This window comes from Gorilla gorilla, chromosome 18, assembly GCF_029281585.2.
Source record: "Gorilla gorilla gorilla isolate KB3781 chromosome 18, NHGRI_mGorGor1-v2.1_pri, whole genome shotgun sequence".
Taxonomy (NCBI): domain Eukaryota; kingdom Metazoa; phylum Chordata; class Mammalia; order Primates; family Hominidae; genus Gorilla; species Gorilla gorilla.
The window spans coordinates 96,229,753-96,253,764 of record NC_073242.2 but is presented as its reverse complement, the minus strand read 5'-3'; the positions used below and the strand labels follow the sequence as shown (position 1 = coordinate 96,253,764).

At 50.8% G+C, this 24,012-nt stretch overlaps 1 protein-coding gene across 5 annotated transcripts in view; it reads right to left on the bottom strand.

Annotated features, from left to right (window-relative positions):
• The window catches only part of CBFB (core-binding factor subunit beta), a 73,478-nt gene extending 66,724 nt beyond the window's left edge, over positions 1-6,754 (bottom strand). For 2 of the 5 annotated variants that reach the window (XM_063700275.1, XM_063700274.1), the window contains exons 1-2: positions 6,390-6,721; positions 6,058-6,144 (exon numbers count right to left, since the gene is read on the bottom strand). In XM_063700275.1, coding sequence (XP_063556345.1) covers positions 6,058-6,144; positions 6,390-6,467 — 165 coding nt within the window. In that variant the 5' untranslated portion in view covers positions 6,468-6,721. Of the gene's footprint in view, positions 1-6,057; positions 6,145-6,389 lie in introns of all 5 variants that reach the window. The other 3 variants (XM_019012597.4, XM_019012596.4, XM_055366128.2) reach the window with 3 other exon arrangements.
• Positions 6,755-24,012: the final 17,258 nt, after the last annotated feature.

Here is a 24,012-nt window from a genome sequence, read left to right as displayed (position 1 = left end):
TAAAGTGTCATTTCATGTAGGCCTTGAGCAAGTTACCTCTATATTTCCCTCATGCAAAAAACAAACACATTACCCCTTTCCCAAAGGAAATTAAGAAAAAAAGAAGTAAAAGCATTTTTGAAAAAATACATTTTTCATCATCTAAATGTAAACTCTTCTTTGCTGAAACCAGAAAAAGTTTTTTGTTTGGTTTATTCTACTAATTAAGTTCTGAAGCATAATTGGTTTCCATGCATAGAGTCTTCATCTCAAATCAAGAGGTTCACATTTGGGGCAATTTGTTTAAAGCCATCAACCAAGTTAGCTATCCAATAGTTCCCCTGATGGTTAACAGCTTAGATTCTTTAGAGGTAAAAATTATACTTCCTATTTCTATTACTGGCACTGTCGGTACACTTGTCAACCTAAATGCTAAATCTCTAAACCTCTTTGATGGCATTTCCCTAATCAACTGGGGTACCATTTTCATGTGGTAAATGTTTTATATCCATAGAAACTGAACTAACATCAATATTACAACATCATTTAAAAAAATCTTTCAGGCCAGGAGCAGTGGTTCACACTCGTAATCCCAGCCCTTTGGGAGGCGAGGCAGGTGGACCATCTGAGGTCAGGAGTACAAGACCAGCCTGGCCAACATGGTGAAACCCTGTCTCTACTAAAAATACAAAAAATTAGCTGGGCATGGTGGCAGACGCCTGTAATCCCAGCTACTTGGGAGGATGAGGCAGGAGAATCACTTGAACCTGGGAGGCAGAGGTTGCATGCAGTCAGCCGAGATTGCACCACTGTGCTCCAGCCTGGACAACAAGGCGAGACTCCATCACAAAAACAAAAAACAAAAAAAACTTCCCATGTACTACGAGCATAAATCTTAACAAAAAGCCCCCCAACACTAGTTAAAAAAAAAAAAGTTTCTGGGAGGGAAACTGCCCAGGCTGTACGACCTGAAGCATAACTCAGTTTCCTCACAAATTAATTATTTGTAAAGTGCTTAAAACCGTACCAAGTAAATGCTATGAAAGTGTCTGCTGAATAATATGATAAATAACTTTAAGCTCAACAAGAAAGCCAACTTTTTCAGCTTCAGATAATGAAATTCTCAGAGCAGAGTGGTGGCAGAAAAGACACAGCCCATGAACGACTGCCCCGTGTCAAAATCCCTGTGGCTTGTTTCTTCAGTATTCACCTAGTAGCAAATCCTTCCACCTCCAGTGTACCCCAAATCAGTTCTGTGCTAAGACACTCTGCAGATCGTATTACCTCATCTCCTGTCTTGATGCCAACCTCAGAAGAGATTTCCTGCTTCATCACTATATGTCCATTATCTCATAAAGATCCCTCTCTGAGACAGAAGTGGTAAACACAGATCATTCTAGAATAACATTTTCCAAACTTATGTGACCATGGAATTCTTTTAATGAAATACCTACATATAGGTAAGAGTTGGAAAAAGTCTGTTCCAAAATATTAATATGGTGTCAACATCGTCATAGGAAAATAAAGATAAAAATAAACAAAATGAAAACATTAAAATGCTACACTAGTATGACGCCTATATTTAAGATTTCCAGGTTGTCTTATGCTTTATAGGTTTCACAAATTATAAAATAGCACACCTTGTGCCAATCCAACATACTTTTTACCATTCAATCTTTAGAATTAGAAATATGTATTAGTTTTTACTCTTCTCACCACAGAGTAACCATACTTCTTATAAATATTTTTTCTTTATTTGATTATTAGTGTTGAAGACGTCTCCAACATTCTTAACTACATAAGAATTGGTAAGAATAGGCCGGGTGCAGTGGCTCAAGCCTGTAATCCCAGCACTTTGGGAGGCCAATACGGGCAGATCACGAGGTCAGAAGTTTAACACCAGTCTGGCCAATATAGTGAAACCCCATCTCTACTAAAAATACAAAAAATTAGCCGGGTGTGGTGGTGTGCGCCTGTAATCCTAGCTACTCGGGAGGCTGAGGCAGGAGAATCGTGTGAACCCAGGAGGCAGAGGTTGCAGTGAGCCGAGAGCCAAGATCGTGCCATTGCACTCCAGCCTAGCCGACAGTGCAAGACGCCGTCTCAAAAAAAAAACAAAAAAACAAAAAAAACGGTGAAACTCTGTCTCTACTAAAAATACAAAAACAAAATTAGCTGGGCGTGGTGGCAGGCGACTGTAGTCCCAGTTACTCGGGATGCTGAGGCGGGAGAATGGCGTGAACCCAGGAGGCGGAGCTTGCAGTGAGCCGAGATCATGCCACTGCACTCCAGCCTGGGCGACAGAGCAAGACTCCGTCTCAAAAAAAAAAAAGAATTGATAAGAATAAATCAAGGCTGGGTGCAGTGGCTCACTGAGGCGGGCACATCACTTGAGGCCAGGAGTTGGAGACCAGCCTGGCCAACATGGTGAAACCCATCTCTACTAAACATACAAAAACCAGCCAGGCGTGGTGGCAGGCGCCTGTAATCCCAGCAAGTCAGGAGGCTGAAGCAGGAGGTGGAGGTTGCAGTGAACCAAGATGGCACCACTGCACTCCAGCCAGAGTGACAGAGTAAGATCCAGTCTCAAAAAAGAATAAATCAGATTCTACTACAGATTCTTCGACCTGTGTTCACTTTTATTTAATGCTGATTGGGTTTTACAGTTAAAAACTCAATTGGCATAAAATAAGGAGGCTGATTGAGTTTCACAGTTAAAGAGAGATGATCAACACAGCCCTTAAATTATTTCACATCTAAATGCAAAATGAGGCTGGCAGTGGTGGCTCACGCCTGTAATCCCAGCACTTTGGGAGGCCGAGGTCGGTGGATCACCTGAGGTCAGGAGTTTGAGACCAGCCTGGCAAACATGGTGAAACTCCGTCTCTACAAAAAATACAAAAATTAGCTGGGCGTGGTGGTATACGCCTGTAATCCCAGCTACTCAGGAGGCTGGGTCAAGACAATCACTTGAACATCACTTGCACTGAGCCAAGATCATGCCACTGCACTCCAGCCTGGGCAACAGCAAAATGAATTCTTCATTAACCTCACTGATACATCAAGGAGATGTTCCAAATAAGAAGAGGACAACTGGGGCAGGAGAAAGGTTGGGAATAGTTTTGAGAACTATGGATATCCTTGCCATTTATGGCTGCTGTCAAAACAGGCAAAATAATGCCTTTTTCCACAGCCAAATAGGAAGAAACCCAGCCTGTTCATAAGTCATAAGATAAATTTCAGGCATTAAATTAAGCAGCCTCTAAATTCAAATAATCAAGTACCTCTGATATAAAAGGTATTGTGAAAAATAGCTGTATCCAGAGGGGTTTATACAAAATTAATGAGGTCTCTACCCTCTAGGAGCTAAGGATCCTGTAATTAAATGTGGGTTAACACTGAATTAAAGGAGGGAAACTAGAAAGAGAGAAAACTAGGAAATGTGAAATTCCTCTCCAAATACCAATAGTTACATTATTTAACAAAATAAGACATGAGCCGTCTTAAGTGCAAACCTCACACAGCATTCAATCTACCTTCTTTAACCTTTAATACTTCGCAGAAATTTAAAACTTGTAAAATGTGTCGGATCAGATACTTGTTTTATTTTTGGAGACAGGGTCTCACTCTGTCACCCAGGCTGGAGTGCAGTGGTACGATCATGGCTAACTGCAGCCTCGACCTCCCGGGCTCAGGTGAGGATCAGATTATTTGGAAGCAGGGAAGGTGTAGAATGTCTAATTCATCCTGGAAATAAATTCATGACAAACACTAACCACCTATAATACTACTATAATATTACAGCATTTCAGATATCCTATGGGTTGAATTCATAATTCCATTCAGCAAAGTCTGAGATGACAGAAAACACCCTACTAGCTATGATTCACCAAATTTCCAAAAAAATTCAGCTTTCAAAGATAGTGATGATAATACAACACATGGGGCTGCGTATGGTGACGCCGAGCCTGTAGTCCCAGCTATTGGGAGGCTGAGGCAAGAGGATTGCTTGAGCCCAGAAGTTTGAGGCTGTAGTGCCTCATGATTGTGCCTGTGAACAGCCACTGCACCCCAGCCTAGGCCACACAGCAAGACCTCTCTCTTAAAAAAAAAAAAACGAAACAAGACCAGACGCGGTGGGAGGATTACTTAAGGTCAGGAGTTCAAAACCAGCCTGGCCAACATGGTGAAACCCCGTCTCTACTAAAAATACAAAAAAATTAGCCGGGCGTGGTGGTGTGTGCCTGTAATCCCAGCTACTCAGGAGGCTGAGGCAGGAGAATCGCTTTAACCCGGGAGGCGAAGGTTGCAGTGAGCCAAGATCATGCTGCTGTACTTCCAGCCTGGGTAACAGAGAGAGACTCCGTCTCAAAACAAAAAAGCAAACAGTGAGAGTACAAGTACTTTGTAACTTATCTTTTATACTTGCATCCTTTACCTCCAGGAAATTCTATCGTCAGGTGTACCACCTTCCCTTTGCAAAAGGTAACCCAGGCAAAGGATGACACGATCATCGCACCAGCTAATGAATTCTTTTATTATACCACTCAGTGCCAAAACCTAAAAGTATGTCTTATGCACTTCAATCATATAAATACTACAATCACCCAAGAAATTTGCAAGTGGGCTAAAAGCTTGAGACTCTCTTTCATAACATGCACTAATGACCAAATATTCAGGAGCTCCTGATAAATTTAACCAGTATCTTCTCACTATTACAACTCTAAAAATCCTTCACTTAAAATATCAAAATATTCTTTAAAAATAAATTTGAGTTCAGTGATGTAAAGGGAGAATTTTATGGCATATGAATTATATCTGAATAAAAATAAACTGGTTTTATAAACGGGGTGGGAGAAGTAAATTTCCAATGTCTTCCTACTGTTAACCCAAATTCAAATCGCACCTAGCTTCAAGCCTCTAACAATGCAGTGAGTCCAAGTCACCGAGCAGAGAGTAACAGCATTCCATTAGACAGTGCTTCAACTTTTAAAAAAATAACCAGGCCGGACGCAGTGGCTCACGCCTGCAATCCCAGCACTCTGGGAGGTCGAGGAGGGCGGATCACTTGAGGTCAGGAGGCCAGCTTGGCCAACAAGGTGAAACCCCATCTCTACTAAAAATGCAAAAATTAGCCGGACGTGGTGGCAGGCACCTGTAATCCTAGCTACTCAGGAGGCTGAGGCAGGAAAATCGCTTGAACCCAGGAGGCGAAGGTTGCAGTGAGCCGAGATCGAGCCACTGTACTCCAGCCTGGGCAACAGAGCAAGACTCTACCTCAAAAAAATAGTAATAATCAACCTCTTTTCTTGGTTTCTTCCTACCACTCCCTCCTCATCAGCACCTCCAACAAGGCAAACCAAAAAGATGAGAGGAACTAGGACCCTTGGATTTTTTTTTCAACCCAAGGTCTGGTGAAGACGCACTAAATCTGCCTCCTAAAACAAGGACCTCGAGATCAACCGTGGGTTTTGCCCATCTGTGCAGTTTTTAGGAACGGCAGCCCTACTCAGGACATCGGGATAACGGTTTCTTTCTGATTCTCCTGAAGCTTAACATTCTAAGAAAATGACATTTTTAGGGCCTTTTTCCCCCCTCCCCTATTAGAATAAATAACTGGAGGAAAGATTTCTACTCGGCGATCTGGTAGTGAGACTGCTTGACACAGAGAATTACCGGCAGATCTACCTTCTAAGAAACAAACTAACGCCGACCTTGAATGAAGCTCCACTTCTTTTTCCGAATGGGGGTTTGCTTGCTACAAATACCCTGAACCCTTCTTCGGTGTCGCCGCCTAAACAATGCCCTTCGCTTGTTTAGTCTGGCTCGGGTTCGAGCTCCACTCGCGGTGCTCCGTTGGCCAACACGCGCCACCGCGGCGAGCCCCAGGAAAAGCGTCTCCCCGCGAGCACCGGCCCGCGGCATCTGGTTTCGCATTTTGAATCCCGAGTAGGAAGTGAGACGGCGCCCACTCAGTTCCGGGAGCCGCAGCAGCCGCGCCGCCGTCCGGAACCGGCCTGGGCCGCCGCGGCCCCGCGCAACAAGTGACCCGCGCGCGCCCCGGGCCAGCCGACTTACGATTTCCGAGCGGCCGTCGCGGCAGGCGTTCTGGAAGCGCGCCTGGCGTTCCTCGTGGGGCCGGTCCCTGAAGCCCGTGTACTTAATCTGCAAGGCAAGACGGCCCGAAATCAGGAGCCAAATCCGCGGCGCCGCCCGCGCGCCCGCCCTCCCAGCGCGGCGCCGATAAGGGCAAGCAGAGGCTGCGGGCGATGGCCGCCCCGGCGAGATTGCCCCTCCGCGGGCGCACCGACCGGGACTCCCGGAGACCGCGCCGCCCAAACTTTTCTCCGCCCGGGCCCACTCGGGGCGCGCTGCGGCCTCCTAGCCGCCCGCCCGCCCGCCTGCCTCACCTCACACTCGCGGCTCAGCTTCCTAAAAAACTCCTCGTTCTCGAACTTGCTTCTCTGGTCGGGCACGACGCGCGGCATCTTCCCGCCCTGAGGCCGCGCCGGCCGGCCGCGCTCGGGGCTTGCGCGGGCACCCGCTGGCTGGCTCCGCGCTGACCGACTGACCGCCCACCCGCGGCGCCCGGACGCCCGCTTCCCTTTGTTTCAGGCGCCCGCCCGCGTGGGCTCCCGTTCCGGGGAGTCTGAGGCGCCGCCGCCCGCTCGAGCCCAACCCACGCCGCCGCCGCCGCCGCCTCAGCCGTTGCCTGCCGCCCGCGCAGCCCCAGCGCTCGCCGCCCCCGGCCGCCGCCGCCGCTACTTCCTCTCACCGCCCACCCCGCCCCCGCCGGCCCCACCCCTCCTCATCGCGCGCCCGCCCGCCTCCAACTCCGGCAAACAAGACGCACCATTCACAACTCCGCGGCCCACGCCGCGCATGCGCCACCCGCCCGCTGGCGGAGCGGCCGGGCTGTGGCGCCCCGGGGCTCCTTCCGCACCAGGGCCCTTTTACCCCTGCTCGCCCGCGGCCACTCGGCGTGGAGCTGTCGTTGGGGGATCCGCCTGGCCTTTAGCAGACGGGAGTAGCCAGCGCAGGCCTTTTCTTCCGCCCTTCCTCGGCCATCTGGAACTTCTGGGTTCCCCAGGTGCGCGGAGTAACCCCAGATTGTCACTTGAACGCGAGGAAACCTAAGTCGTTGGGGACTTTTCGTCCCTAAATCGACCGGCAGGGGTGTAGGCTGCGCACGTTGAAGACTGAGGTGGAAACGGACCAAAGAATCCAACCGAGTCATGGTGGAAAGGTCGTGGCTTTTGGAGTCAGATGGGTCTTAGATGGGATCCCATTCAGCTACACTACCTGCTGGCTGGGGCCTTAGATAAGAATTGGACCACTAAACCTCAGTTTCCTTATTTCCAAAATGCAGACACTCCTAGGTTTGCAGTGTTAGCGTGAGAACCTTTATGTGGGTCTAGCACACAGTGGGAGCCCAATAAATTTAAGTTTCTAAAGAAGAACAAGCTGAGTTAAGAATGTAACCGATTGCCAGTCCATATACTTACTCAATGTGCAATCAGCTGCAAAAAATAAGATCCATAAATTCTAGGGAAGTTGTTTAGCCCATACTGGAGAAAGTCTGACATGGGATTTATGGCAGAGTTTGATTCAAAGTTAGTCCTGTGGCCGGGCACTGTAGCTCATACCCGTAATCCCAGCCCTCTTTTTTTTTTTTTTTTTTTTAAAACAGAGCCTCGCTCCGTCGCCCAGGCTGGAGTGCAATGGCGCGATCTCGGCTCACTGCAACCTCCGCCTCCTGGGTTCAAGTGATTCTTCTGCCTCTGTCTCCCGAGTATTTGGAATTACAGGCGCCCACCACCACGCCCAGCGAATTTTTTTGTATTTTTAGTAGAGACGGGGTTTCGCCATGTTGGTCAGGCTGGTCTCGAACTCCTGACCTCAGGTGATCTGCCCGCCTCGGCCTCCCAAAGTACTGGGATTACAGGCACAAGCCACCGCGCCTGGCCTAATCCCAGCACTTTGGGAGGCCGAGGCGGGCTTATCACCTGAGATCAGGAGCTTGAGGCCAGCCTGGTCAACATGGGAAAACCCCATCTCTACTAAAATACAAAAATTAGCGGGGTGTGGTGGCACACGCCTGTAGTCTCAGCTACTCGGGAGGCTGAGGCAGGAGAATCGCTTGAACCCGGGAGGTGGAGGTTGTAGTGAGCCGAGATGGTGCCACTGCACTGCTGCCTGGGCCACAGAGCAAGACTCCGTCTCAAACAGCTACTCGGAAGCTGAGGCAGGAGAATTGGTTGAACCTGGGAGGCAGAGGTTGCGGTGAGCCAAGATCGTGCCATTGCACCCCAGCCTGGGGAACAAGAGCATAACTCCATCTCGGGGGGAAAAAAATCCATGAGGAAGCACTCTTGCTCCACAATGGGTCCAAGGAGGGCTCACAGACCTCCAAGTTGATCTTGGCCGAAGCCTCTAGCAATAATTGTTTCTGCCATGGGAAATGTGGAATAAATAAAAATTGAAAGATCTCTAGAATGGCCTTGATGGCCATGAGCTTAGGCAAGGAAAAGGTCAGGGTCAAGGGAGCTAGACCTGGAGGGGTGGGAGTGCAGAGCAGGGCAGGGCGCTCTCATTGTCAGCCTCAAGGAGGGGAGGAATGATGTCCTAAGGGAAAGGGACAGCAAAGCCTGCCAAGCAGACCCAGAACAGCAGCCCCACAGACAGCCTTGGGCAACTCCAGGCCACAGGGTAACCCACACTCGGCGTAGTCTGGCATCCAACAGCCAGGATGACCGGGAAATAAGCCACAGGCTGAAGGAGGCCATCTCCTCGGCTGACCTCTATATGCCTTTTTGGTTGTTAATTTTTTTTCACTTATTTAAAAAAACTGAATTAAAGGAAATTTATAAAGGAAATTTTCACCCATGTAAGGTACACTTAAGTCTGTGCTCCTAACAGCTTTGGCAGCTGTTGAGTTGGGTATGGGTTGGCCCAGACACCATGCTATGGGTGTTTGCTAAGGGGGTTTGCTAAGATCCAGCTCTACTAAGGCCCACTCATGGAAGCTTAGAGGTGTCTTTTCTGTGCCAAGAAACATCTGCCCCCACCGTCCCAAAACCTGACTGAATTATCTGAAGTCCGGTCATCTGGAATCTTCCTTTCGTAACGATTCAAGCCAACCAAGGGCCTCCTCTGAGTATCTCCCTAACTTCCTAGGTGGGTGGCTGCTCCTGTAGGCTCCTAAAGCTGATCTTGGGTGGGTGAGTAGATAATACACAATGAAGCTGAGGAGAGCGCAGGAACCCTCACTTGCCTAGTGCAACTGTGAAGCTCTGTTCAGGGTGCCTTCATGCACCTTATCACAGTTAATTCACACAACCACTTTCTTTTTTTTTTTTTTGAGACGGAGTCTCACTCTGTTGCCCAGGCTGGAGTGCAATGGCGCAATCTCGGCTCACTGCAACCTCCGCCTCCCGGGTTTAACCGATTCTCCTGCCTCAGCTTCCTGAGTAGCTGGGATTACAGGCGCCTGCCACGACACCCAGCTAATTTTTGTATTTTTAGTAGAGAAGGGCAGGCTAGTCTCGAACTCCCAACCTCAGGCAATCTGCCTGCCTTGGCCTCCCAAAGTGCTGGGATTACAGGCGTGAGCCACCGCGCCCGGCGCACACAACCATCTTCTAAGTCAGGTCTTCTGTCTCCTGAGAGATGAGGAAACAGACTTTGAAAAAGTAAATAAGGCCAGGAGCGGTGGTTCACGTCTGTAATCCTAGCACTTTGGGAAGCTGAGGCGGGTGGATTGCCTGAGCTCAGGAGCTCGAGACCAGCCTGGGCAACACAGTGAAACCCCGTCTCCACTAAAATACAAAAAATTAGCTGTGCGTGGCAGCGTGCGCCTGTAATCCCAGCCACTCTGGAGGCTGAGACAGGAGAATCACTTGAACCCGGGAGGCAGAGGTTTCAGTGAGCCGAGATCGCACCACTGCACTCCAGCCTGGGTGACAGAGCAAGACTCTGCCTCAAAAAAAAAAAAAAAAAGTAAAAGTAAAAAAGGACAGTGACGAGACCCTGATCCATTTGAAATAACAAAATGGGGGCTGGGCATGGTGGTGCACACCTGTAATCTCAGCAGTTTGGGAAGTGGAAGTGGGAGGATCACTTGAGGCCAGGAGTTTGAGGCCATCCTAGGCAACAGAGTGAGACCGCCCTCCCCCCCCCCCCGCCAACTCTAAAGAAACTAGCTAAGCATTGGGATACATCATCTTCATTCCTTCCTCACCACAACCCTGTAAGTTTAGTATTACTGATCCTATTCTACAGATGGGCCAACAGAGATTCACAGGGGCTAAGTGACCCCAGGGTGGTGATTTTAATCATTCTACTCTGAGACCTAGTGGAGATACCAAAAGTCCTGCCTGCTGCCCTCACTGAACTGCAAACTCATAGAAGGCTATGTCTGGGGTTATTCCTCTGGGAGCACCCCACCATGTTCTAGAAGGGTCCCCACAGGTTGAAGAAAGGGGTTCTATTGTGGGCCTTGTGGCAGGATGTGGGTCTGCCCTTGAGGACTGTGCATTCCTATCTCTGAGCCTGTTTGTCCCTTCTTGGCTTGGAAGGTCAAAGTCTAGATGTCCTGCCTCTGCAGGCCCAGCAGAAAGGATGGTTTTATCTAGGTCTGGTGTCAGCAGCCACCCACCTTTGCCTCTCCTCACAGAGGAAGTCTCTGAGCCTCTGATGCATTTTTTCTAAGGAAATAGTTTCCCTTCAGTTACTGAGAAAATATTGTACCATCTTGAAGCTGAAATAGGATCTGGAGCCACAAATGAGACTTGAGAGGAGTGGGAGACAAGGAAAATTAGTGGCTGGCACATTGCCTAAAACCCTGGCTCCACTCAGCTTCTAGTTTTTAGAAGGCAATGGGCCTTAATTCAGGATGAGGGTGTCATCTGCCCAAGTGTGGCAGTTTCCTGGGCCCTAAAGAATTTTTTTCTTTTTGAGATATAATTTATATACTGTAAAATCCACCCTTGGGCCCAGAGAATCTCCCCTCCCTCCCAGGGGCATCTCCCCCCTGTGAGCCCTCCAGCCACCCTCCCCCAGCTCAGCCATCCCATAGGGAAAGGAAAGCTGAGAGGAGCAAGTTTCCCCAGAATAGCATTTCTTTAGTGTTGGGATCAATAAACCCGTTTGCTTAAAAGGAACCAGATGATTTCATCCTTGTAATTATAAGTTTGACGTTTGCAAATCTTGCCCGGGCTCCAAATGAGCCTCTTTGTCATGGGGGTTGGGGGTGGAGGAGTTTGTCTGGGTGCCTGGGGATGGCAGGACTGAGCCTACTGTGGTGGGAAGAGGGCCAAGCTGGGGTCAGGAAGCCTGGCTGATGATCTTAGAGGGCTGCCTTGGACTGCTCCCCTTCCCCTCCCCTGCTCTCCTAGTTTCTGACAAGTGATGGGAAACAGACTAGACTAAGGGTCTAGGGAATAAAAATAATGGTAATAACAATAATAATGGTAGTAATAATAATAATATAATGTGATGAGAGCTGGGGTGAGCTCTAACCACACCACCCTTTTGCTTAAGACCCCTCCCCCAAGATTGAAGAAACTTGGGGCAGAAAGACAAAGGCCCTCAGCCTAGCATTTATGACCCCCTGACAATCCCTACTTTCCAACACTATCTCCCATCGTTTCTCCCCATGGCACCCTGCAATCCAGCCATACTGGCCTGTTTCCATTCCCCACGTGCCCATACCATGACTTCCTCCTGTTTCTCTATTGGGAAAACTCATCTTTCTTCTTTCTTTCTCTTTTGGGGCAGGGTCTTCCTGTTTCACCCAGGCTGGAGTGCAGTGGTGCAATCATGGCTTACTGCAGCCTTGACCTCCTGGGGTCAAGCAATCCTCCCACCTCAGCCTCCTGAGTAGCAAGTAGCAAGTAGCTGGGACTACAGGTGCCACCATGCTTGGGTAATTAATAAAAAAAAAATTTTTTTTAGAGATAGGGACTCACTATGTTGTCCAGGCTATACTTCTTCTTTAAATATGTTCACGGGCCTCTGATTGTCCTCCATGGAATGACTGCCCCACAGCATCCATTTATTCATTTGGCTCCATGCTATGTGCCAAGGAGATGGTCAGCCCACCTGGGACATAGCAGTCCCCTGGATTCTGGGAGGATTTAGTTCTACACTAATTTGTTTACTTTACTGTAAAGCCTTCATATGAGGGTCTCTCCCCTCACCCTTAAGACTTTTTAAAGTTATTTAAAACTTGTACTTTTTTTTGTAGAAAATTTAGGACATACAGGCCGGGTGCAGTGGCTCACGCCTGTAATCCCAGCACTTTTGGGAGCCCGAGGTGGGGCAGATCATGAGGTCAGGAGATGGAGACCATCCTGGCTAACACAGTGAAACCCTGCCTCTACTAAAAATGCAAAAAATTAGCTGGGCATAGTGGCAGGCGCCTGTAGTCCCAGCTACTCAGGAGGCTGAGGCAGGAGAATGGCGTGAACCCGGGAGGCGGAGCTTGCAGTGAGCCGAGATCGCGCCACTGCACTCCAGCCTGGGCAAGCAACAGAGTGAGACTCTGCCTCAAAAAAAAAAAAAAAAAGTTCTGGATAGTATTTTTAGGATCAATTTCCCAAAAGTAGAACCACTAGGTCAAAAGATATGGACATTTTAAGGTTCCTGATGTATGTTGCCAAATTTCTCTTTGACATCACCTCTTCTCTTTTCTTGAGTCTTAAGAATCTGTTCCTCCTCCTCCTTCCATTTCTCTTATCAGTGTCTGAGACACAGGAAATGCCAACCAAGAATAAACCAAGAGCTGCAGATAGAGATCAATGGATCAATACAGGAGGTTGAATAATTCAACACTCACTTCTGGCTCATTATTGACTCTGGAATCCAAATGCCTCTTTTACCTTCTCTCCTTTTGTGTCCCAGCTGATAACGCCTTGATAACCTGCCATGTTCTTGGATTCTTTCCCAAACTTTCCAAGCTTGGAACCATCAAAACAGGCAGGGTTTCTCATCATGCTGTAATATTACCTTGTAAATAAGCAGAAATAATTACTAGCCCACGGACACCTCACCAGCCTGCCTCCCCTCCAGGAACACAAAAAGGGCAATTTAGAAAGCAGACAATCGTTCTTTTCCTCGAGATGACACTACTGAGTAAATAGGCAAGGAATTCAGCTTTGGTCTGCTCCAGCCCTGGCTAACTTCCCTCTGTCTAGCTTGTCTTTCTCCCCTTTCTTGGCCAGACCAATTCACACTCTTCATTAAGTGTAGTTTAGAGAGGCCAGGCTCAGTGGCTCATGCCTGTAAGCCCAGCACTTTGGGAGGCCAAGACAGGTGAATGGCTTGAGCCCAGGAGCTCGAGGCCAGTTTGGGCAGCACGATGAAACCCCATCTCTACAAAAAGATACAAAAAATTAGCTGGGTGTGGTGGTGCAAGCCTGTAGTCCCAGCTACCCAGGAGGCTGAGGTGGAAGGATCATCTGAGGTGGGGAGGTCAAGGCTGCAGTGAGCTGAGATTGTGCCACTGCAGCTCTTCAGCCTAGGCAACAGAGTCAGACCCTGTCTAAAAAAAAAATAATAATAATAATTCCACACGCGGTGGCACATGCCTGTAATCCTAGCACTTTGGGAGGCCGAGGCGGGCAGATTACCTGAGGTCAGGAGTTCGAGACCAGCCTGACCAACATGGAGACACCCTGTCTCTACTAAAAACACAAAATTAGCCGGGTGTGGTGGCGCATGCCTCTAATCCCAGCTACTCGGGAGGCTGAGGCAGGAGAATCGCTTGAACCCGGGAGGCGGAGGTTGCAGTGAGCTGAGATCGCGCCATTGCACTCCAGCCTTGGCAACAAGAGTGAAGCGCCTTTAAAAAAAAAAAAAAAAAAAAAAAGAGTAGTTCGAGCCGGGGCAGTGGCTCACACCTGTAATCTCAGTACTTTGGGAGGACGAGGCGGGCAGATCACCCGAGGTCGGGAGTTTGAGACCAACCTGGCCAACATGGTGAAACCCTGTCTCTACTAAAAATACAAAAATTAGCTGGGGGTGGTGGCACATGCCTGTAATCCCAGCTACTTGGGAGGCTAAGGCAGGAGAATCACTTGAACCTGGGAGGTGGAGGTTGCAGTGAGCTGAGATCGCGCCACTGCATTCCAGCCTGGGCAATGGAGTGAGACACTGTCTCAGAAAAAAAAAAAAAAAGTGTAATTCGGAGGCCTCTGACAAGGCTTTCTAAACTATGCTGGGCAGAATGACTGCCCCTCAGCGTGCCCTCACCAATGCCTATGAGACAAGACTGGACTCAACTACCTCAAAGGCATCCCACAGGCTTGATAGCTTCCCTAGTCTCAGCTTATGCTAACTTCATCTTGCTCCCTCCTGCCCAGTGGGAGCTCCCAGCATACTTTGCAGTTTAGGTAGTGTTGGTGATGGAGATGGACACAAAGATGAACAACCCAGGTTTCCCTTCAGTGAATTTTTCTTTCTTTCTTTCTTTCTTTCTTTCTTTCTTTCTTTCTCTCTCTCTCTCTCTCTTCTTTCTTTCTTTTCTTCTTCTTCTTTTTTTTTTTTGACAGGGTCTTCCCGAGTCGAGTGCAGTGGCATGATCCTAGCTGATTGCAGTTTCCAACTCCTGGGCTCAGGCGATCCTCATCTCAGCCTCCTGAGTAGTTGGGACTACAAGTGCACACCATCATGCCTGGCTAATTGTTACTTTTTTTTTTTTTCAATATAGAGTCACATTCTGTTAGCCAGGCTGGGGTGCAGTGGTGGCATCATTGCTCGCTGCAGCCTCAAACTCCTGGGCTCAAGTGATCCTCCTGCCTCAGTCTCACAATAGCTGAGACCACAGGCACACACCACTCCACCTGGCTAATCCATGCTTGCTTGCTTGCTTGCTTGCTTGCTTCCTTCCTTCCTTCCTTCCTTTCTTTCTTCCAGAGACGGGGTCTTGTTATGTTGCTCAGGCTGGTCTCGAACTTCTGGGCACAAGTAATCTTACCACCTTGGCCTCTGAAAGTGCTGGGGTTACAGGCACAAGCCACTGCATAAAGCAATTTTCCAAACACTCTCTCGCTGGCCTCTCCTTAATTTCTTCAAGATAAAGAGGGAAGGCCGGGCATGGTGGCTCACACCTGTAATCCCAACACTTTGGGAGGCCGAGGTGGGTGGATCACGAGGTCAGGAGATTGAGACCATCCTGGCTAACACGGTGAAACCCTGTCTCTACTAAAAATACAAAAAAATAGCTGGGCGTGGCACATGCCTGTAGTCCCAGCTACTCTGGAGGCTGAGGCGGTAGAATCGCTTGACCCCAGGAGACAGAGGTTGCAGTGAGCCAAGATCGTGCCACTGCACTCCAGCCTGGGTGACACAGCGAGACACCATCTCAAAAAAAAAAAAGCCGGGCATGGTGGCTCACGCCTGTAATCCCAGCACTTTGGGAGGCCGAGGCGGGTGGATCACGAGGTCAGGAGATCGAGACCATCCTGGCTAACACAGTGAAACCCCGTCTCTACTAACAATACAAAAATTAGCCAGGCGTAGTGGCGGGCGCCTGTAGTCCCAGCTACTCGGGAGGCTGAGGCAGGAGAATGGCGTGAACCCGGGAGGCGGAGCTTGCAGTGAGCCGAGATTGCGCCACTGCACTCCAGCCTGGGCGACAGAGCAAGACTCCATCTCAAAAAATAAAAAATAAATAAATAAATAAATAAAGGATAAAGAGGGAAATAATTACTGTCTTATTTTGTAGCTCTTGAAATTGAGACTCAGAACAGGTGACTGACTCATTCAAGGGCATATAGCCAGGTAGACTCAGAGAGAGAGAGATCCCAGAGAAGTCCTGCAGTTGAAGAAATGCAGTCACTTAACTCTTTAATTTTTTTTTTCTTTAGAGGTGGGGGTGTCTTGCTATATTGCTGCTCAGGTTGGTCTTGAACTCCTGGCCTCAAGTGATCCGCCTTCCTCGGCCTCCCAAAGTGCTGGGATTACAGGTGTGAGCCACAGCGCCCAGCCTATTTTATTTTATTCGTTCAAGGCTGTTTCTCAGTGTGAACTATTTCATTTCACTATTCCTTTTTTTTTTTTTTTGGAGATGAGGTCTTGCTATATTGCCCAGGCTGGAGTGCAACAGCTACTCGCAGGCACGATCCCACTACTGATTAGCACAGGAGTTTTGACCTGCTCCATTTTCGACCTGGGCTGGTTCACCCCTCCTTAGGCTACCTGGTAGTCCCTCGTTCCTAGGAGATCACCATATCGATGCCACACTTAGTGCAGACACCGAATCAACATAGTGAATTACAGCCCAGAACTCCTGGGCTCAAGCAATCCTCCCGTCTCAGCCTCCCGAGTAGCTGGGACTGCAGGCACATGCCACTGTACCTGGCTAGTTTTCCGTTTTACCTTCCTTCACATGCTGACTCACCCTCAAGTGGTACCCATTCTCTTTCCTGATGTTTCTACAAAAATCTTGAGATTGAGCTTAATAGTCCAAGTCTGGGTTATCTGGTCATCCCTGAGCTGTGGTGTGGACACGGTGAATTGCCGAGGACAGGGTGGTGTCACAGGAAAAGGAATGGCTGTACCGTGCGGCAAAAACATCAGAAGGTACCTGGGTTATTGTCTAGCACAAAGTTGTAAGTGTTCAAAGAACGGTGGCTATGACACTGTTTATGGTCCCTTCTAGCTCTGAAATGCTATGAGTTGTACAACGCTTTGGTTGATACGAAGCCATCTGTAAACGTTGCCAGTAAGGGAAGCACAGGATAACAATTTGAGTTCACATAAGGTCTAGCCAAAATGCCATACAATGAGCTGAAAGGGTGCCTGAAACCAGGTGCAGTGGCTCACACACCTGTAAGCCCAGCACTTTCGGAGGCCGAGGCAGGTGGGTCATCTGAGGTCAGGAGTTCTAGACCAACCTGGCCAACATGGCGAGACCCCATCTCTACTAAAAATACAAAAATCAGCTGGGTGTTGTGGCTTATGCCTGTAATCCCAGCTACTTGGGAGGCTGAGGCATGAGAATAGCTTAAACCTGGGAGGTGGAGGCTGCAGTGAGCCGAGATCGTTCCACCGCACTCCAGCCTGGGCGACAGAGCAAGATTCCGTCTCAAAAAAAAAAAAAAAAAGTAACTGCCTGTGGCCTGCCTCCTTTTCTTTATTCTTTTTTTTTTTTTGAGATGGAGTCCTACTCTGTCACCCAGGCTGGAGTGCAGTGGTGCGATCTCGCTCACTGCAACCTCTGCCTCCCGGTTTCAGCGTTTCAAGCGATTCTCCTGTCTCAGCCCCCCGAGTAGATGGGATTACAGGCGAGCACCACCATGCCCAGCTAATTTTTTGTATTTTTAGTAGAGACGGGGTTTCACCATGTTGGCCAGGCTAGTCTTGAACTCCTGACCTCAGGAGATCTGCCCACCTTGGCCTCCCAAAGTGCTGGAATTACAGGTGTGAGCCACCATTCATGGCCTGGCCTGCCTCCTTTAGTAGTGGAGCAGGGGCAGTAGCAGTGCCAGAACCAGGGCATGGCCTGGAAAGGACTTCCTGAGCCTCTGGGGCCTGCTACATCCATAGCTCTTTCAAAAGATCCTGCTTCTATCAGCATTAAATGATCTGGCTGGACCTGGGACTGGACCTGCTCTGGGAGCTGAAGGGAGCCATGCATAGCTAGAGCAGAAGTGCGGGCTCCAAAGCCTGACCAATGTGGATGCTTTAGGTTAGGTGGTGATCGTGATCAACCAATCAGAGCCTTCTCTGAGGCACGTGTGTGGTGTGAGTGTGCCTGTGGGTACCAAGCCCGGAGGAGGCAGTCATGAAGCTCAGGTTACATTCAGGCCTCATTCAGACTGTAAACCATGGAAATGGTGCCCCCTGGAGGTGTGTGCTGCAACAGCTATTCTGTCGGCCATACCTGGATGCTGGCAGGTGGGGCTGCTACCAGAATAATGGGTTCAACATTCAGGCTGCCTCCCTGCTTCTCACGTGAGACCTCCCACTAGCAATGATTGTTTGGGTATAGTTGCATCCTCACTCTTCAGAAAAATATTCTTGTCTCAGATATACTGAGTATTGTGGATATATTGGTCGCCTAGAGGCCAGGCAGGTTAGGATTTCTCCTGGCAGGGAGTATCAGAGAAGCCAGTTGAGTGTCTGAGATCACACAGCAGAGGGAAGAGTTATATTAAAACCCAAGACCCCCTACTCATCAGCAGCCTTTCCTAGCACTGCAGAATCCTGTGATTTGGGAGCAGCAAATCCATGGTGTCACCCCTGCCAGGTGCTGAGAGGCCCAGCAACAGGGCCAGGGATGTGGGGTCTCTAGAAGGCCCCGGAAGCTACCAGCCCTTCCCCCAGGTCAGAGGAGCTGCCTCTTTGGCAAGAGACGTGAATTGGCCACAGGTGCCTCCTCCAGCTTTTGATGAATTTTCCTGCCACTGGTGCTAATTTCCTGAAAGGCTTTTTCTTTCACCTTCAGGCTCCCCCTCAAAAGGGTTCTTGCTCTTTGTTGGCGGGGGATCCATGATGATCACCCAGCAGCTACTTGGTGAGGTCACCAATGTGCTCTGCCAGCAGCTCCTGTGGCTGAAAGGGCTTGGAGTGGATAGGGGTCCTGGACCATGGCTACAGGGAGCTGAGGCCAGAGTCCTGTCCTAAAACAGGGACTGTTCCCAAAGAAAGTCTGGCCCAGGGAGGCAAGTGGTCTGCCTGAGGACACACAAAAGAACAGGCCCAGACAGGAACACACATCTCCCTAAATTCTGCCTAAAAGGCGTGGTGAACCCTGCTCTGTCGGCCATGTGATCTCAGCCTCTGAGTTCTTTCTGGGCTCATCTGGGCCCTCCTCCCCTACCTACTGGCTTCCCAAATAGACCCAAGCCTAACCCCTCATGGCAGTGGAGTTATCATTGCACAGAGGGCTGGTGGTGGGAGTTGAGAGTGCTGTCTTAACAAGCTTTCTGTGGGGTGGGAGGTCTGTTTGTGCCTCCACCCTGGACTGGACACCTCTTGGGGATTTTCCTGGGCCCAGTGGGTAGGTGCCAAGGTCCCCCAGGTCTGGGGAGGGGCCATGTGAGTTCCCAGACCTGGCTGGGTGGGAGTGTGCTAGGCCAGAGTACACCAGGGGCCATCCTGTGAGTCGGGGAGGTGAGTGATCAGAGCTGACCTCCCGCCTTGGCCTAAAGTTCCTTGGAAAAACAGTATACCTGCCCTTATGTGTCACTAGGTCCTAACCATCTACTTTGGGAACTTGCTCGCTCGATTCCACGAAGGACCCACTGTCTAGTTCTCTGCCACCATCCCCTGGTCTGCCCACTTCCACTCTCTCTTCCTCCAGTGTCTCTGTACTAGGTAACCTCAAAGACCCTTCTGGAAGGTGAATCTGACCAACACATGCCCCTCCCATGGCTCCCTAGTGCCTCAGCATAGAGTCCATGCTCCCTCCCAGCTTACAGGCCTGGTGCTCCAGTTCTGGGCCATTTCCTCTTTCAGTCTTTCTGTGGGGGCCATGCTGACTGACATAGAGCTGCTGGGACTGAACAAGCCAATTCCTGCCTCCAGGCCTTTGCTCCTGCTGTGCCCTCTGGCTGAGACAGCTTCCCCTCCACTCCCACCTTCACTCCCTCCACTAATTCCCTATAGGTCCTTTCAAAGGCTCCTCCAGGAAGCCCTCCCTTTCCATCAGCCTCCCACCCCAAGGTGTCTCAGTGGTCAGACAACTGTGATGAAAAACAGATCCCTGCCCATGGCTACCTTCTGAGTGTCCAGGCATGCCCCCTCTCTTGTCTGAACTGCCCCAGCACTGCCCTGGCTCTCTTTCCATTTGTCTGTCTGGCTGTGTGTCCACCAGCTTCTGCCTCTTTCCTCCATCCCTGACTTTTTTTTTTTTTTTTTTTGATAGGGTCTCACTCTGTTGCCCAGGCTGGAGTGCAGTGGCACAATCTTGGCAACCTCTGCCTCCCAGGCTCAAGCGATTCTCGTGCCTCAGCCTCCTGAGTAGCTGGGATTACAGGTGTGTGCCACCACACCTGGATAATTTTTATATTTTTAGTAGAGACAGGGTTTTACCATGTTGGCCAGGCTGGTCCAGAACTCCTGACCTCAGGTGATCTGCCTGCCTCGGCCTCCTAAAGTGCTGGGACTACAGGCATGAGCCACCATGCCTGGCCTTTTAAAAAATCTTGTCTCACTGCAACTTCTGCCTGCCAGGCTCAAGCCATCCTCCCACCTCAGCTTCCCAAGTAGCTGGGACTGCATGGGCATGCCACCATGCCTGGCTAATTTTTGCATTTTTTGTAGAGATGGGGTTTTGTCATGTTGTTCAGGCTGGTCTTGAACTCCTGGGCTTAAGCCATCTGCCCGCCACAGCCTCCCAAAGTGCGGGGATTACAGGTGTGAGCCACCGCGCCCAGCCAACCCCCTGACTTTCTTGGCTGATTGTTCCATCATCTCTTACACCTGTCTCTGTCCCTTTCCTCATTCTTTAATGCAGCCGCACCTCATTCCACTGGACTCAAGGTGGTGTCATTGTCCCTATGTTCCTTCATTGTTGCTATGTTCCTTCATTGTTGCTATGTTCCTTCATTGTTCAGTCTGCATCCCCCAATTTCTGACAGGGGCTCTCTCCCTCTCCACACAGTTAATGACCTTGGTGGAAAGAAGCAGTTCTGGTTCTTTAAGAGACATGGTCCACACTTTCCCAAAGAAAGTGGCTCAACAAGACCTGAGTAAAGTTCCAGAGCACGCAGCAGGCTCCCAGCCCTCCAGACCTGAGGGAGCAGAGGAAGAACACACAGAAAAGGCCACTGCATCCAGGACTGGTCCAGCCTCAGCCCTTCCACCCCAGTCCCTTGTGGCACTCATGGGGAAACAGCAGGATCTCTTTGGTCGACCTCACTTGTGGACCTTCCTACTGAACCCTCTCCCACTTCTTGTTTCAGAAACTTCAGCCTCCTGCAGAGGATGTACTGGGCTCAGGCCCACTTTGTCCCTTACTCCTGGGCCCCAGTGTGACCAGTTTCAGCTGGAAGGTGGTTCTTTGGGGGAAGGGAAAGCCTTGACGGGTGGCATCTGTCTCCTACAACTCCCTCTTCCAGTCCCCCCCCTTTTTTTTTCACCCGATGCCTCCCTCCCTGGACCTCGGGGCTTTCTTTAGCTTGGGGTCCTAGCCAAGCTCCTGGATCCTCTGCCCATGCAGCCTGCAGGCTCCTGGAGGGTAGGACCCATCCCTCTTGGGTCTCCCAAAGCCTCTAGGTGGGTAAGTCAGGTTGTGCAGGGGAGGGACCCAGGGGAGGAAGTTCATGCATTCACTGTCAGTAATGTGTGCTTGTGTCCCTGTGCTGCCCACCCCGTATCCTGCCTACGTGCCTGTCGCGGGGCACGATCCAGCACCGGCCGTGGGTTTCCAAAGCCTGGCTCTGCCGTAACCACCAGTGGGGAACTGCTCCAGCTTGGCCAGCCCAGAACCGGGCCTTGGAGGGCCGGAAGAAGCAAGGAGGGCCATGAGAAGGCAAGAAGGCTTGGGCCGGGCCGCCCCCGCCTGGAGACTGCTGGCGGGCGCCAAGGCGCAGGCTGTCGGGGGCGCGGGAGCCCTCGCAGTGGAGCGCAGCCCACTAGCCCCCACCACCCAGCGGCGGCGAGATTCAGCTCCCGGCGCCCGCACGTCCGCCCCGGCTCTGGGCTGGCGCCAGGCGGCTGGATCCGTGACTGCAGTTGGCGGGAGGCCGGACGGCGCGTCCCCCGGGACTCCCAGGCAGCCAGCGCTGTCGGCCCGGCCGGGAGGGCTGTGGCAGGCGGGCGGGCGGTGGGAGGCTGGGGGCCCGCGGGGGAGGCAGCGCTGCGTGGGCTGCGGTCAGCAGGGGCCCCGCAGAGGGGCCGCGTCTCCTGCGCTAATTGGCCCTTTCCCAGCCGCCTGGGCGGGTAATTGCTGCTTCGCGGGTGGAAGGTGGGGGCGTGGCGAGGGAGAAGCTGGGGCGCTGCATCCGGAGCCAGGAGCCAGGCTCAGCCCCAGGTGGGCGGCCCGGCCCGGCCCGGCCCGGCTGGCAGGGGGCTCGTGTGTGCGCTATGCCTGCGTGAGCTTAGCGCCCGCACTCTTTCGTACCCGCGGTGGCGCGGGCGGGTGGATGAAACCCGGCGGTGGGGAGGGCGGCTGGGGCAAGACTCAGAAGTGTCCTCGGGCTTTCACCAAGATCCAGTCTGTTCTGCGCACCGATCCACGCGGGATGGGGCCTGGCAGCAGCTTCAGGAGAGACTCCAAGTGGCCGTGGGAGGACCTGAGTGGGGGCAGGAAGACAAGGTGGGACGATGGGGCAGTAGTAGGTAGCCCTCCCGCCTCCGTCATCCCGCAATGCAACCCGGGGAGGAGCTGACGAGAAGAGAGACACCTTCCTGGGTGTATGGGGAGGGTGTGGAGCCGGGGCTGTGGAAGGCAGGGGCCAACCCAGCATTCAGACTGCCCACTGGGGTTCTCCCAGGCTTGGATTCCTATGGAGGGTCCTAGGGTTTCCTCAGAGCCCTTTATGATTGTCACATCTGCCACAGCCAGCTTGGACCCGACTAAGGCCTGGCTCCTGCTCAGCTGCACTTCCTCCAGTTGGGGGAGGAGGGCCCTGGGCAGGTGGCCATTAGAGGCAGCTGCCCTCCCCACAGACCCATGTGAGAAAGCATGAGGAGGGGCATTCAAGAAAAATCATTCATGGTCCTTATTAAAGCTCAGTAAAGCACACTTTATTTAGGAGCATCGAAATAGGCATAGGGGCCGAGCCGTTAGCTTGTGCCTGTAATTCCAGCACTTATGGAGGCCAAGGCGGTAGACAGGGTCTCACCCTGTCACCCAGGCTGGAGTGCAGTGGTGTGATGATCATAGCTCACTGAAGCCTCGGCCTTCTGGGCTCAAGCGATTCTCCCACCTCAGCCTCTTGAGTAGCTGGGACTACAGGCATGTGCCACCCTACCTGGCCAATTTTTTTAATTAATATTTTTTGTAGGGATGGGGTCTTGCAGTGTTGCCCAGGTTGGTCTCAAACTCCTGGGCTCAAGCAGTCCTCTTGCCTCAGCCTCCTAAAGTGCTGGGATTACAGGCATGAGCCACCGTGTCAGGCCCAAAAATTAAAAAAAAAATTAGCCAAGGCTGGTGGTGGCTGTCTGTGGTCCCAGCTATTTGGGAGGCTGATATGAGAGGATTGCTTGAGCCCAGGAGTTTGAGGCTGCAGTGAGCCGTGATGGCACCACTGCACTTCAGCCTGGGCAACAGAGGAGACCCTGTTTCCAAAAAAAAAAAGAAAAAAGAAATAAAGAGAAATAGGCATAGGGACTGCCACAGTGGGGTTTTGCAGTCAGGCAGCTGGGGACAAAGATTGGGCTCAACTCTGAATACAGCATGGACAAGTGAGAATTTATAGCCAAGGAGCAAGGTGGGGTCAGTGGATGGAAAATTACTAAGAGGAAATATCAGAGATAAAGGGGGGAATTCTGGCTAAGCCCATCCAATAGGATTCTTGCTGCAGGCAGGCCAGGGTGACCAGACATCACCTTGGGGATAATAGAGGCTAAAGAACTTTTATTTTTTGTATTTTTGAGGCAGAGTCTTGCTCTGTCACCCAGGCTGGAGTGCAGTGGCACGATTTCAGCTCACTGCAACCTCCACCTCCTGAGTTCAAGTGATTCTTCTGCCTCAGCCTCTCAAGTAGCTGTGATTACAGGCGCCCACCACCACATCCGGCTAATTTTTGTATTTTTAGTAGAATGGGGTTTCACCATGTTGGCCAGGCTGGTCTCGAACTCCTGAGCTCAAGTGGTCTGCGTGCCTCTGCCTCCCAAAGTGCTGGGATTACAGGCGTGAGCCACCGTGCCTGGCCGAGGCTAAGGAACTTAATTAGGTTATGGAAGATGATCAGATATCGAAGGTGGGGGGTCTGGTTAAACTGACTTAGCAGGAATCTTGCTAAAAAGTCAGGCCTAGCTGAAAAAGTTCAGGAAAGTCTGAGTAGAGTTTGGTCAAGGAGAGAATCTTTGTCAGGGGAGAAATCAGGGGGAACCATCAGAGGCAGGCCTGGGCTAGCT